This window comes from Elephantulus edwardii, unplaced genomic scaffold (assembly GCF_000299155.1).
Source record: "Elephantulus edwardii isolate Elephantulus edwardi_28Jun2011 unplaced genomic scaffold, EleEdw1.0 scaffold00047, whole genome shotgun sequence".
Lineage (NCBI taxonomy): Eukaryota > Metazoa > Chordata > Mammalia > Macroscelidea > Macroscelididae > Elephantulus > Elephantulus edwardii.
In genome coordinates, this window is record NW_006399797.1 from 14,362,064 (window position 1) to 14,376,369 (window position 14,306).

Below are 14,306 nucleotides of genomic sequence, written 5' to 3' on the forward strand. Positions count from 1 at the left end.
ACACAATATTACAAAACAACAACAACAATCCATGGCACAGTCCACATGAAGTTGTGTTGTGCTCTTCTCCAACACTACAGCTCAAATGTATCAGTTCTTTTTCTGTCATTCTTACTCATTGTCCAGCTCTCAGATATATAGCAAGGGATCAGAAAAACTATGGCCTGAATCAGATGTACCTAAGCCCTCATTATTAAGGAATAATGATGTCAGTTTGAGGAATCTGGTATCCCTTAAATTAGAGGTTCTAAATTTGTCCTCATTCATGGAATGAGAGCTTTGGTTTCCTACTTTTAATTACATATGTTTACTATACTTGGTGTGTTTTTTATTACTGGGTTATTGTCTGAATTACTTTGCCATGTATATTAATTTTGGCTTTTCTGTTGCTGTTGAAGTTCTACCTATAGAGATGCTTTTCTAAAACTTCTTGTTAGAATGTTCTAGTTTTTACAAATTCCCTTAGTTTCCGTTTATCTGGAAATGTCTTAATGCTATCATCGTATGTGAGAGGTAGTTTTGCAGAGTATATAAGTCTTTTCCCCCAATCGTCTTACTAATAACTACATTTGTGTGAGTGTGTAATCCAGCTACTTTCTGCCTCCTGCCTTCATATCCACATTTTAGGTAGTCAATTTCTGATTTGCTCATTACTGTCAAACCAGAACTGTAAGGGAACAATAATGTCCCTTTTGCTGAAGAATCTTCTGTTCAGTTTAGAAACTTTGAGCATCTGCATCCACAAGCAACGACCAGTCCAGAGAAAGTCATCAAGTTGCAGCAATCAACACTAGCTCACAGCATGGGTCATCTTCTCTTCATCAGGTTGGAGTCTGGTCAACTCCTCTCCAGCCATCCATGGCCAGGTACAAATGGACATCAGCTGCAAACTCAGGAGTCCCACCTTCTTTCTTCCTGCATTCTAGACCAGCTGGGCCCTTCACTCATCCTTAACTCCATCATGGGGCCAACTCAATAAGCCAAGGATCCTCATAATTACCTGCTCCTCAAGTCAGCAACCCTTAGTCACAAAGGAACATGCCAAGCTCAACCTGCCTCTCCATGGTTGTATGCTTCCTATTTCCACTCTAATGAATCCAGGTGGTTGCTATCAGTAAGTGTACTCACCTTAACCTCAAGTCCTGGAAGTGGGCTCTGATGAGCATCACCTTTATCCTGCCACAGAAGCAAAACAGTTTGTTGCACTTTTTAAGGCAGTCTTTCCCCTCACCCCTTCTTTCTTTTCCTCTTTCCCTTTCTTTCCAAAGTGAATCCTTCAATTCAAAAGTCAAAAGTGGGTCTGCAAATCCATTCAAAAGCAAATTCCTCAGAGTCCTGAAAGGAACTTAATCTTTTCCCTAGATTAAGCCCCCAATACCCACTAAGAGAGTGAAATTTTGACAAGCTTCTTTCCAGGACAGATTTTTCTTTTTAGTACTTCCAATTCACCTGGCCGAAGGAAGAATTATTAATTGACATTTTTCCCCCTTCAAACTTTTATATATGACAGCTTATTTTCTTGCTTACATTATTTCTGCTGAGAAATTGGAAATTGCTCTTACTGGCTTTCCTTTGCAGGTAACTGCTTTTTTGCTTAGCTTCTTTCAGTATACTTTCTTTGTTTTAATGATGGAAAATGAGCATCCTAAAACTGCCAGCTTGACATGAGTACTGCCATATTGAGCCTGCTGAGAGAACAAACAGAGTCATCCTGGTGAGACCAGGCTGCTCCTTGGAGGCAAGGATTCTGAAGCTTCATCTGACATATTTTGTACATGTTGCGAGGAGGAACCAGTCCTTGGAAAGGGACACCATGCTTGGAAGGGTGGAGGCACAGCATAGGAGAGGAAGACCCTCTATGAGATGGATTGATTCAGTTACTGGGATAATGGATGTAGGTGTGTCAGAGACAGTGAGATTGGCACTGAGTAGAGCAGGTTTTAGGACTGTTGTACATAAGGTCGCTATGGGTTGCAGGCGACTTGATGGCACTTAACAACAACAACAACAACTTCCTGCCTTAAAGTTTTAAAATTTGTTTTCCCCCTTGGTTTGCTTGTTTTGGCTTCTGTAAAACCACCGTGTATGCTGATAAACCGATGTGGCAGGTTAGTGCAGAAAGCTGCCACCATTGACAGCATTTGCTTTGAAATCATATAAAATGGCTAATTGGTAAGAGGGTGGTGTTCTCATCTTTGTATGGGAAATGACAACCCTTGGACAAGAAATAAAGGCTTCTAACCTGTAAAAGAGTGAGTGTCCCATTACTGGGTGCAACAGAAAATATTATTATGATATGTTTTATGTAGTATTATGGTGTTTTTCTTTTTGAAGTTCTGTTTGGGATTCACTCATCCTTTCTAATGCACATTTTCTCATTTTTTATAATCAGATATTTGGGAAATTTTCTTTTCACAAATGTTCAATGATTTCCTCTCTGCTTTTTTTTTTAGGGAGGAGGTCCTTTGCTGTCCTTGAATTCCAGTCACATGTACGTTATTTATCTTGATGCAATCCCATACAATTCTTATGCTGACTTAATTGTCCTCTGCTTTTTTTCTGATTGTCCTTCCAAGAGAGATATAACTGGGTATTTCTGTCATCACAGGAGACTAGAGCAAGGGCTACATGGTGGAGGGCACCTGGGGGAGGGTTTGTAAAACAATGAAAGAATCTTTTCTTTTACTTTTCCATAATTTTTGGACTCATGTACTTATAACTTGTTAGTCAAATTTGTGTCTTCTAGGTTGCAACACCCCCATGATACATCTTCAAGGATATGTACATGTACAGCCAAGCACAATCAATAAGAGTGCATCTAAATTCCAAAATCAATCTCCATAATAGTCTATGTGTTTCCTACTGCCAAAGGGGCCCTTTAGAGTAGTGAGAGAAGATCTTCACCCTGAAACCCACAGCGTCCCTTTTCAGCAGGAAGTAGCTAAGAGAATACGCCATCCCCTTTTCCTTATGACTCAGGGTGAAGTCTCTCTCAGGGAGGAGTGATAGGGAATGGCAAAGGATACACTGACAAAGAAGATTAATCAGAACTGACTTTGACAAGCACTGTGGCATTTGGACAAGAACAAACTGGGAGGAGGGTAGAGAGAATAGTGCAACAATGAATGAGTGGAAGCCCAAAATCTCTGTAAATGTTTATGAAAATTAATAAAATATAATTATAGAAAAAAAAAGATTGTATTGAGGAATTTGACCTTTTTCTCACTAAGTCTGTGTTTTTTTCCTTCAGTTTTTGCTGCTTTGTTCTTCTACTGTGTTATCTATTTCTCAAATTTCAGTTTTAATATTCATAATTTTAATTTGCTGATTTAATAGTGCTTCTAATTTACCTTTACACCCCCACCTTTGGTTTTGTATAATTTTGGTTTGGGGGTTTGTTTGGTTTTTTAAAATTCAAGTATGTTTACTATGCTTTTCTCAAGCCCTAGAAGACATTTCACTATCATCTTTTGAACTCCTTATCAGGAAGTTCCAGTAGTTTTTCCCATTCTAAAAGGTTTTCTGGTTCTTTATTTTGATCCCTTTTTTTTGGTGCCATCTTTTCATGCTAATTTTTTAGTGGTTTCAAGTGATCTATTGTCTCTGGAACATGATGATATTGTAGTTTTTGTAGTCATCTGCTTTAATTTATCTAAGCCATGTGAATGAGCTTCACAGTTTACGAGACTGGAAATTCTTAATATTTCACCTCTTGTCTTCTGGGGTTGTGATAGAGAATGTCTGCTGTTCTGTTTGCTGTTCCTGTAGAGAAGTTCAGGGCAGACTGGTCTACTAATGTTTGTGGTCTTTCATTGATCACCTAGAGCAGGAATTGTTGCTCCAGTGGGTGAAGTTGAAGGAGGTGTGTGTTTGTGCTAGGCTGTGTGAGCACTGTTGTTGTCTGTTGTCAGGTGGGACAAATAAAAAGGGAAACAAAACAGGCAAACATACAAATAACTAAAAAATAAAGCAAACAAGATTGGACAGTGAAAGAAATAGAAATATCAAACTGGGACTGTGGAGTGGGAGAATGGTACAAAAAAAGGAAGGAAAATCAAAATAGAAGGTCAAAGAAGAAAAAAGGGAGGGAGGGGGAAAAAAGCTAGAGAGAATGAGGAAGAAACCAGAAGTGTGCACACAACCACACAAACACAGTCTGAAAAGTAATGAAAAAGGAATTAAAAAATGAGTGGTAAAACAGAAGGGATCTGTGGAAAGGGGTGAGTGTGCTTGTCACCTTATTCATGCATGGAACACTGCAGTGAGGTGTAGAAACCAGGCCTGGTTTTAGACAATGTGTCTGCCAGTAGAAAAAAATAAAGATTATATTTGGGGTGCTCTGGTGACCATCTCCCTCCTGCAGAATAGTTGATGAATTAAAACTTCTGAACTTTCTATTATCAGTGAAACATTTGATGTTCCAGCCCATTAGACTCTTTGGCATATAACAAGTACTCAATAAATGAAGCAGCAAAATGTTTATTTGCATAATTGGTATTGATAATTATGGTACAAGAATGATATCATTATACAGGTAAAAAAATATTCTGAGCTATGAATTTTCTTATCTCCAGTATGGTATCAATGTCTCTTTAAGTATCCCTAGGTTTCTTCATTGGGGACAATGAAGCTTCAGAATCGTTGCCTCCAAGGAGCAGTCTGACTTCACCCTCTCTAGGACAAATTTGTTTGTTCTACTGGCAGTCCATGGTATATTCAAAACCTTTCTGCAACACCACAGTTCAAAGGCATAAATTCTCTTTCTATCATCCCTAGTCATTTTCCAGCTCTCTGATATATAGCAAACAAATCTGTCCTGAAGGAGGTGTAAAAAGAATGTTCCTTCAGAGAAACTGAGACTGTTTCTCACATAGTTTCGGCATGTTATCAGGAAAGGTAATTCCCTGTAAAAGGATGCTATGCTTGGAAAAGCAGAAGGACAAGCAAAAATAAAAGGAATTCTCATGCACTGTTAGTGTGATTGTCAAGTGGTACAGCCACTATGGAAGGCAGCTTGACATTTCCTCAAAAAGGTACAATCTCATATAACTCGGCTATTCCACTGCTAAGATTATAACCTAAGGAAATTAGTGCTGAGACTCTACACCTATGTTCACAGCAGCATTATTCACAATAGCAAGAAAAAATGGAAACAGCCCAAATTAACCTCAGCAAATGAATGGATAGAGAAAAGGTGTTATATTCACACAATGGAATACTATGCAGACTAAAGAACAGCAAAGTATTCATACAATGTGGCAGCACATGAGAGAGTCTAGAGAGCATTATGTTGAGTGAAAGAATTCTGTCATAAGACAAATACTGCATACAACCACTGTTGTGAAAAGAGACTAACTGAACAAGATTTGCATAAATGTTTGAAAGGAGAAGGGGGGAAAAACAAGGGTTCTGTAAAAGGAGAAGGAGAGGAATCAGTAGTGCCAGATGGAAGGTAAAGGAATACTAGAGATGGAGTGGATACTTGAAGAGATGGAGTGATCAAAGGCATAGATCATTAGTAATTAATTATATAAACCACATTGTATTTGAATAACCACATAAAACATGATGCAGATGAAAAAAGAAGAAAAATTTCCCATGAGGTGAGCTAACACAATGGCTGCAACAGTGCATTCAAGCCAGCAGATATAGTGAGGATGGTGCAGGGACAAGTGTAGCATTCTGTTGTATACAGGGCAGGGACAAGAAGTGCTGCATTCTGTTGTTTGCAGAGTCTTTTTGAGTAGGAGGCAATCCTAACACACCTAAAAAAAACCAGAATATATCCAACTGACACTTGAGGGATCAAGAGGTTAGGTGTATCAACTTCTCAAACAGCTGAACATCTATGTATAATTTACAGTTGACCCTTGCACAACATGAGTTTGAACTGTTCAGGTCCACTTATACACAGATTGTTGTTTTCACTATTATAGTGAGCACAAGTGTTGCTAACCACTGTCCTCACTGCTGTCAAGTAGATTCTAGCTCATGGTTAGAAACTCAGCTTTCCACAGCTGTAAATCTTTACTTGAGATTGTCTTCTCTTTCTCCTGCAGAACAGCTAGTGGATTTGAACTGCTGGCCTTCCAGCTAGCAGCCTAAAATGCTAGTATCTATTTAAGGCCCTGTATGATACAAATCAATTCTGCGAATTATCTGTGCATAAGCAGGCTATCTTTCCAGTAAAGTATTTATGAGAGAGGAATTTCTCTATTGGAAATGGTTCATGCCACACGGCACTTAAGTGAATAGCCATTAGACGACAATAACAACAGGGAAAACATTTGTATTTAAGTGGGTTCACAGAGTTCAAAGCTGAGTTGTCAAGGGTGAATTGTATTCATAACCATGGAGTCATAGTAGTACATCAACTCAAATTCAGTATCACAGAATTTATTTTCAATTTCTCCCAGTCTATATTTAGATCTTCCTTCTTCAACAGTGAGAAAGTTGGCTCTCATTTTCTTTAATATATTTACTTATTTAATCAATTATCTTCTAAATAATCAAGCTCCCATACCCATCAACTTAGCTTCCATTGTAGATGCCTCTCAGTTTTACTCAAACTCTGACTTCCATATTTTTCCATGAATGTCCTTCTTAGCCTGACTCAACTCTCACACCCATTATACATAGTGAGTTGAGTTCAGTTGAGTTGAGTTCAGCTGAGTTGAGTTCAGTTGAAAGAGGGGCTCAATTCCTAATGCCTGGAATCTCAATGGCTACCACTCTTCACTCTTCCAAGTGCTCTTCAAACCACTTCATTGAGACGTGCTGTAGTCTTCCTATTTAAACCTCTAACCTTTCTACCCTCTCTCGCTTACAATGTCCCCATTCCTCATCTGTCTACTTTTACTTTTTTCCCCATTACACATATCACCTTCTAATATACTATGCAATTTACTGATGCACTGCGTATTTTGCTTACTATCTTTATCATTCTTGATGAATTCTAAGTACCCCAGGGGTAGGAACCCTTGTCTGTTTTGTTTATGAATATATCTCAGCATCTGAAATAGTAGTACAAAGCATGTAGTGGGCATGCCAATAAATGTTTATTGGATGAAAAGAAACTCTCTTAACAATATTATGATGAAGCCACAGTTATTTCTTTTTTCAGATAGGGAAATTAAAGTTTTAAGAGCATAAATAATTCAATAAAGGTCATACTTGTATTGGCTGAAATCAGACTCCAAGCCAAGTAGGCCTCTTTTTTTTTTTTTTTTAGAAATGCAACCAGGATGCTCTTTAGCAGCAAGGATGGTAAAAGTTCATCGCACAACACTTCTGGCAGTTATCAGGAGGGGCTCGTCCTCGGAAATAGGCATGTAATTGAAAAGGTGGAGAGGCAGAGGCAGAGGGAGAGACCCTCCATAAGATGAATCGACATAGTGATTATAACAATGAGCTCAATCATATCCGAGATCGTGAGGGTCATGCAGGAGAGAGATCTGTTGTTCAGCGGGTCACTGTGAATTGTATGGGTTAGTACCTAACAACAGTAAGAAGACATACTCAAAACGGGAATAGGGAAAGGAAAGGGTAAGGTAAGGAGTTAAGTGAGAAGTTTGGGGAAAGGGCAGAAATAAGTCTTATTTACCAAAATATTCAGTTTGGATAGTTTCATAACAGAAGGTAAGGAGTCAATAATGACATAATTAAATCAATACCACGGGAGGATAATTTAAACAACTACCTACCAAAGCATTGAATATTGCTAGTGGAGAGAAATCTTCCTTTTAATGAGGCTTAATCCATTTTGGTCACAGGATAGTCTTTGAAAAGGAACATCATGCTTAGATGATGAGGCTATCATAGGTTAGGACAGGGTTCAGGTCTGATGTTCATAGGGTCACTAGAAAGCATACTCTACTTGATGGCACTTAAACAGCAACAACTATCAAATTTTGAGGGAGATCTGATGACTTAGTGATAAGGAATTGCACTGTCAAGCCAAAGGTACATGGTTCAATCCACCAGCTATTCCATAGGAGAAAGATAGGTGGTCTCCCATGCTATTTACTGCCTCTGAAAATCTGTTGAAAGGTCAATAAGGGTTAGTTCCAACTTGATGGTAACACAACAGCAATCTAATTCTGAAAATTTCCACAAAGAAAAAAACATTATTTTTTACCAATTAATTCCTTTTGTACTTCCTTCTTCCAGTCCGCATTTAGAAAAAGTCAGAGAGAGCATAAATATTTGTAAAACTGTACTTTATTAATATATATTAAATAAATGAGTTACTTTCCATTGGGGTACAATCACAGTTGTCAACAATATTCTGAAGCACCAGGCATGAGAGCACAAAAGATCTTGTATTTTCTCAGGAGACTATTGGGCATATCAACTGACACATTCAAGGGCTGTCTGATATAGCATTAAAGCAGTGGCTCAGAATGCAGACATGTGCCAAGTAGCAGCGACTGGATGGTATCTTTTGTAAGTGTTCATTGTATCATCAGTTAACATAAATGCACACCCAATGGGGTCTCACTCAAGTCAGCTACATAGCCCCTGAGATAAAAGCCTTGTTATAATCACATAGTCTTGCCTAGTTAATAAGATGAAAGGGGTCAAATGAAATAGTCACAGGGTGCAAGAATTATAAATAATACATATATTAATGGATATTAATTCCCACTGCATAAAAGTTGCCATTATAAATACATTTTTAATTGATCAGTCTAAAAATATATTTCCTATATAAATAATGTAAAACATTAAATATTAATAAATAGATTTAAATTTTAAAATTCAAATATTTTGCAGGCAGAATGATCATTATTTTGATGCCCTCCGGCCCCGGAACAGATTCTGACGTCTTTTGCGCTTCCTCAAGTTGGGTGTGGATGACAGGTAATCTTGCACCACCTTAAAGAGCTCACTTACAGCTTTGCGTTGGACCATCCGGTCATCCACCTAGTTGGGGGGGGGATATTTTAAAAATAAAAAATGTTAATTTTTAGTCTCAAACTACTCTGCTGCTCATGGCACAGTCAGTGAAAATGACAGTATTCTTTGAAACAAAACAACAACAAAAAAATACAGGTGACTCTCACTAGCAATCTATCACTTTCATATACAACTTCGATTTATTCAGCAGTTAAGGCTAAAATGATTCTTAAATTGATAATTATGCTGTAATGTGTTGGATTTGTTGATGTCTGAATTATTGCTGTGGAATTCTCAAAAGTATAAAATGGCAAGAGCCTCGAAGGAGAGTGGGAGAACAAAAACGGTGGTTTGGAAGCCTGTGCACAATAACTCCGGGACATCGAAACAGCCACGTAACCCCAACAAATGAGGAGACTCTGGCATTCTGCAATTCCTGTCACTTTACACTTTACTCTTTGAGTAACAAGTGGTTTTCAACCCTGGTGTTGACCAGAAATATCTGGAGACCCAGGTGAATAAAGCAGAGTGGTTGAATCTAAGTCTTAGTGCCTTCACTAAATTCCTCAGACATTTCAGATACCCACCAATGTTTGAGAACCATTGCTATAGGGTAAGTACTTTGAAAATGCCAGCCAAGACTGCTGAAAATTGTAATTTCTAAATGTTTCACAGTCTAGGTCAATCTCATCATCACTGTAAAGTTATCAACAATCATCAGATTCATGTCATAACCAATAGTAAATTGATCTATAATGTTTAAAATTGGAAATCACAGCAAAATCCTCCTGGCACTTTGCTTTTTATACCAGCAAATTATTTATTTGTGATGCCTCTCTGTAACCAATAGGAACATTTAGGTGATTTTACACTTGAAAAACTTAAGAACCTTTACTTTCATCTTAGCTTTGCCGTTGTATTTCTTTCCAATGCTGGAAACACTGTGGTCAGCTTGCCACATTTCTGAGAATGACTAAAATGTCTAGACCACAGTAATTAATTATTAAGAAGGTATAACATGTCTAAAAGATGTTAGTCACTGAGCTAAGAGGAGAGTTATTGAGGGCTCACTCAAGAATATCCATAACAAGAAATCAAGAGTCTGTGCCAGCCTGAACATCAAGCCAGGACCAGGCTGGATTAAAACAAATGCTTTCTCAATCTCTAGTTTGAAGTTACAGGAAATCTGCTGAACTTTCTAAAACGCTGTACAATTTTATATATTTACCAAGATATCTTCTTGCTATTTAAAGTACTAGAGACTGAAGAAGTCCTTAATAACAAATTTATTTCATTTCCTAAGAGTTTACAGACAGGAGTTGAGGGGTAAGGAAAAGGGAGGAGTGACCTAGGTTGGATGTAAGATCCTGAGATCATAGGTCATAATAGGCCTCCTGTCACTGATGTTTAAGTCCATTAACATCAAAGCTAAACTCAGATAAATCTGGAGGCCTTTGTCTTGTGGATAGTTTTGAAAAATATAACTTGATTTCTGTGTCAAAGGTATCCTTTTAGGATAAACAATTTAAGACGACTTAGAAGTCTAAGGATTCCTTTAACTCAGCTGTTCTTTTATCTAAAAGTTAATATAGTAATTTTTCCGTAAGATATTAATTCCTCTCTTTCACTTTCTTTCCCTCTCTCTGGTCAATCTGAGAAATTGGCCAGAGTCTTGACAGTGGGATGCCTTCTGGTATCTACTGTACCAAACCTATCAAGTCTGAAGAGAGTTTCCAAGCCTATAATCTTTATGGAATCACACTAATGCCTCTTTCTCTCTCTCTCTCTCATGGAGCAAACAGTAGATTTGAACCACCAACCTACAACCTTTCAGTTACTAGCCAAGTGCTTAGCCACTGTACCACCAGGTTTCTTTTCAAACTGTTTTGTCTTATTCTCCCTTTCTATGACATTGTAGAATTATAGGGAAATTATGTGCCAGTTATGTGCCAAAATCGGTACGTTTCTCTCTCTTTTTTTTTTTTACATTTTATTTTAGTACCATCAAATCGGATCTGACTGGTACAGGTACAGGAGGAGATTGTCCCTCCATCTCCAACAAAGCATCTGATGGATTCAAACCTCACACCTCTGGGATTGCAGTGCAGCTTTTTGCCACTAGGCCACCAGAGCTCCCAAGTGCGTTTCTCTTCAGATGAGAAAACTAAACCCCAACCAGCGGTGTGATTCATCTGAGGTCACAGTCTTTTGGCAGCAGAGCAAATCTTCCTACTCCTCCCACTGCTCTTTCCTCTAACACTTGTTACCTCCCATTCAACGTAGAATTATTTCCATCACATAAACAAAGGACAATGAGTGAATTACTTTTCGATTTCTTTCTTTTTTTTTTTTAAAAAAAAGTTCCTCTAGAGTCAACATCAATTCATTTGGGTCCTATGTATGTCAGAAGAGAACCATGTGGTTTTCAATGAGTAAATTTTTGGAAATAGATGGGCAGATCTTTCTTCTGACTGCCTCTAGATAGAGTCAGACTCCAGCATTTCAATTAACAGCTGAGTACTCTGACTAGTTCTACCATTCTGGGATTTTCTATTTCATCATCTAGTTCTTCCCACTATTCTATTTGATTATGGCCATTCATCTGTCTTTATGTAGTTGTCACAGTGCTGATATTTTTCCAAATTGTAAACTTAAATTAATCACATCCTGGGTTTCTAAAAAAATCCAAAGCAAGGCTGAAGTAAGAAGGAGTTCTCACGACGGAGATTAAATTTATTGTTTTAATAATTGTACCCAGTAGCTTGCTGTCTATCCTTTAGAAGTCAAAAAGAACTAAGATCACCTTACCGGAGTTTTAATCAGCTCAGTGAAGTTACTAATTTTTGTTTTGTCACTATTGAAGAATTTAGCAAAGAGATCTTCTCTGATGGCTTTGATGCTGGATTTGATGTTTTCTTTGATGCGCTCGTGGTGTTCTAGGTTTTGGAAGATTTTGAAGTAGATGGAGACAATTTGGCTCTGGAATATTTTTTGGTCACTCTCCTGGGGGTGGGGAAGGGAGAAAACAAGCACAGAGAAGATGCTGTGAATCTGTCCACCAAAATAAACAGCAAAGAAATCGACTTGGTTAAAATGCTCAGCTTACCTCAGTCAAATTCCTCAAGAAACCTAAGAATAGAGGCCCGCCATCTGCTACAGATGAATCAGTTGCATTCTACAAAGAGAGTGAGAGAGAAATTGGTTTCTAGTTAATCCATAAACTGCCCTGCAAATGTACTTAAATTTTTTATGAATTCAGACTGATAATATTCACTGATTTCCTTTCTGAACCCTCTGGATTCAACTCTAGACTTTCTCATCTCCAACACATTCTCTAGACTCTTTTGTTGTTGATAATGTTGTTGTTGTTTACTGGCAGGTCGAAACAGACCCATAGCTGACCCTCTGGCGGGTTTTCAGAGGCAGTATGGGAGCTATCACTTTCATACACATATACATATACATATGCATATACATATACATATACATATTTCATATACATATAGTAGCTGGTGGCCTCGAGCTGTGTACCTTTGGGATTGCAGAAGAGCTTCTTGCCACTAGGCCACCAGAGCTTTCCTTTTTTCCAGTAAAACACTTACATGGCAGTATCACAAATGAATTCTTTAAAGATAATAATGTATGAAAAGTACCAAATAATTATAATAAACTAAGAAAAGTTTTCGAGTCTCATTTTTAAGAACACAACAAAATGATTCTACTAGAGAACACTGCCCCCCTATGGCACAGGTCTCTTTACCAGCAACTTAAGTTCTCCAATGATATTATTATGTGGGCTTTGCAAGAGAGGTAGGAAAACCATTTTTTCAAATGACTCGATTTTACTTTGCAAGAATAAAACAGTTTGTGAATGTGTAAAGGATTTGTAGCAATTACTACTAAAAAAGCTAACTTTAGGACAAATAAAATATTTAATATGGAAAAACTTATTTCCATTACCTATAAGGAAAAACTGGGGGAAAAAAACCCTCATGAAAAAAGAAAAAATCACAAAACTATAAGACAAAATAATAATTCCCATCGAATCTCAGTAAGTGACTGAGTTAGGGAATAATTCACAGAAAATACAGATAGAATAGTAGAATTTTGAAACCACTTTGATAAGAAGAATAAAAGTGGTTCCATTTTTTTTTAAAGCCAAGGCCATAAGAACTTCATTTTCTTTTCATCTGAGATACTTCACTTTTTGTTGCTTTAGTCAGTAAATTGTTTTCTGTTATCATTTCACGTGTTCATCCTGAGTTTTAATGTCCTTTTCATAGTGGTCTTAAGAATCAAAACTGGTAGCCCTTTACCACTCTGTTGATTTTGACTCGTGAGGAGCCCTTGAAACATCCTAGAACTACCCTCTAGAGTTTCCATATATATTCTTTATGGAAGGAGAGTACCACATATTTCTCTCTAAGAGTGACTGGAGGGTTCAGGCTATCAATCTTTTGGTTGGCTGAGTGTTTAACCACTTGTAGCCAGTCATTTTTGTCAACGTGTGTGCTGCTTGACTTGTCCCAATTGGTAAATGGATTCTCACCACAAAATTATTAACACATAGCTATACATTGCTCCTGTATTGTGCTTATCTTCTGAAAAAGGTGTGAATTCCCAGCAAATTGAACAGAGTTAAAGCAATACCTCAATCATTCAGTCAATAATTCACAAAAATAACACCAGATCTTCTCAAAAAGACTGTAATCCAGAGATCATAGCCTATCACAAATATAATTGCAAGTCAACTTTAATCACCTTCAACCCTGAACAAGTATTATTGAAAGGTCATACTTACAAGATACTCCTTTAGGATCTGTATCTCATTCCAAAAACTGCCCTCGCAATAGCAGCTGGAAGAACCCAAAATGATGCAAAGCTGAAGAACCAAGAAATAACTTGTATAATTCATTGTTTAAGAGAGAGGCCGAAGTCGCTGCAATTCGTAGCTCCTGCGTGAAGTTGGTCAGCGTGAAAGATTTGGCTAATCTTTCCTCCTAACAGCTGATCTGCCAGTGGTCAGAGCAATGTGTCACATCTTCTTCAGCTTCTGATATTTATACCTGACTGAAGTCTCATCAGGATTACGTATTTTTCACAAGTTGGCTTTTTTTTTTTTAAGATGAGATGGTGACAGATAGGCAGGGATGCTAGTTACTTTGCATTATTTATGGTTTGTGGCATTTTGGGGTTGTAGTTAGAATTTCCTTTCAACTCCTTGGGTCTTCAGATGATGAGGCAGACCTACTGTATCCACCTGTACCATTTTTGCGGGATCCTTTGAGAGCATTTTTTCTTCACACCATTCAGTGGCTGGAACTTTTCTTTTTTTCCCCCTCTGTCACCGCTTTCCTTTGCCTTTGCCAAATCACATTGATCATTGTTTGTGGTTTGGAAGAAGTGAA

General features: G+C 37.8%; 1 protein-coding gene across 1 annotated transcript; it reads right to left on the reverse strand.

The window, feature by feature from the left end:
- Positions 1-8,787: 8,787 nt before the first annotated feature.
- IFNG (interferon, gamma) lies at positions 8,788-13,813 on the reverse strand. Its single transcript, XM_006886071.1, has 4 exons — positions 13,700-13,813; positions 12,005-12,073; positions 11,707-11,901; positions 8,788-8,925 (listed from the first exon to the last, which is right to left on the reverse strand). Exons 1-4 carry the CDS (start codon positions 13,811-13,813, stop codon positions 8,788-8,790), a joined length of 516 nt encoding a protein of 171 aa, XP_006886133.1.
- Positions 13,814-14,306: the final 493 nt, after the last annotated feature.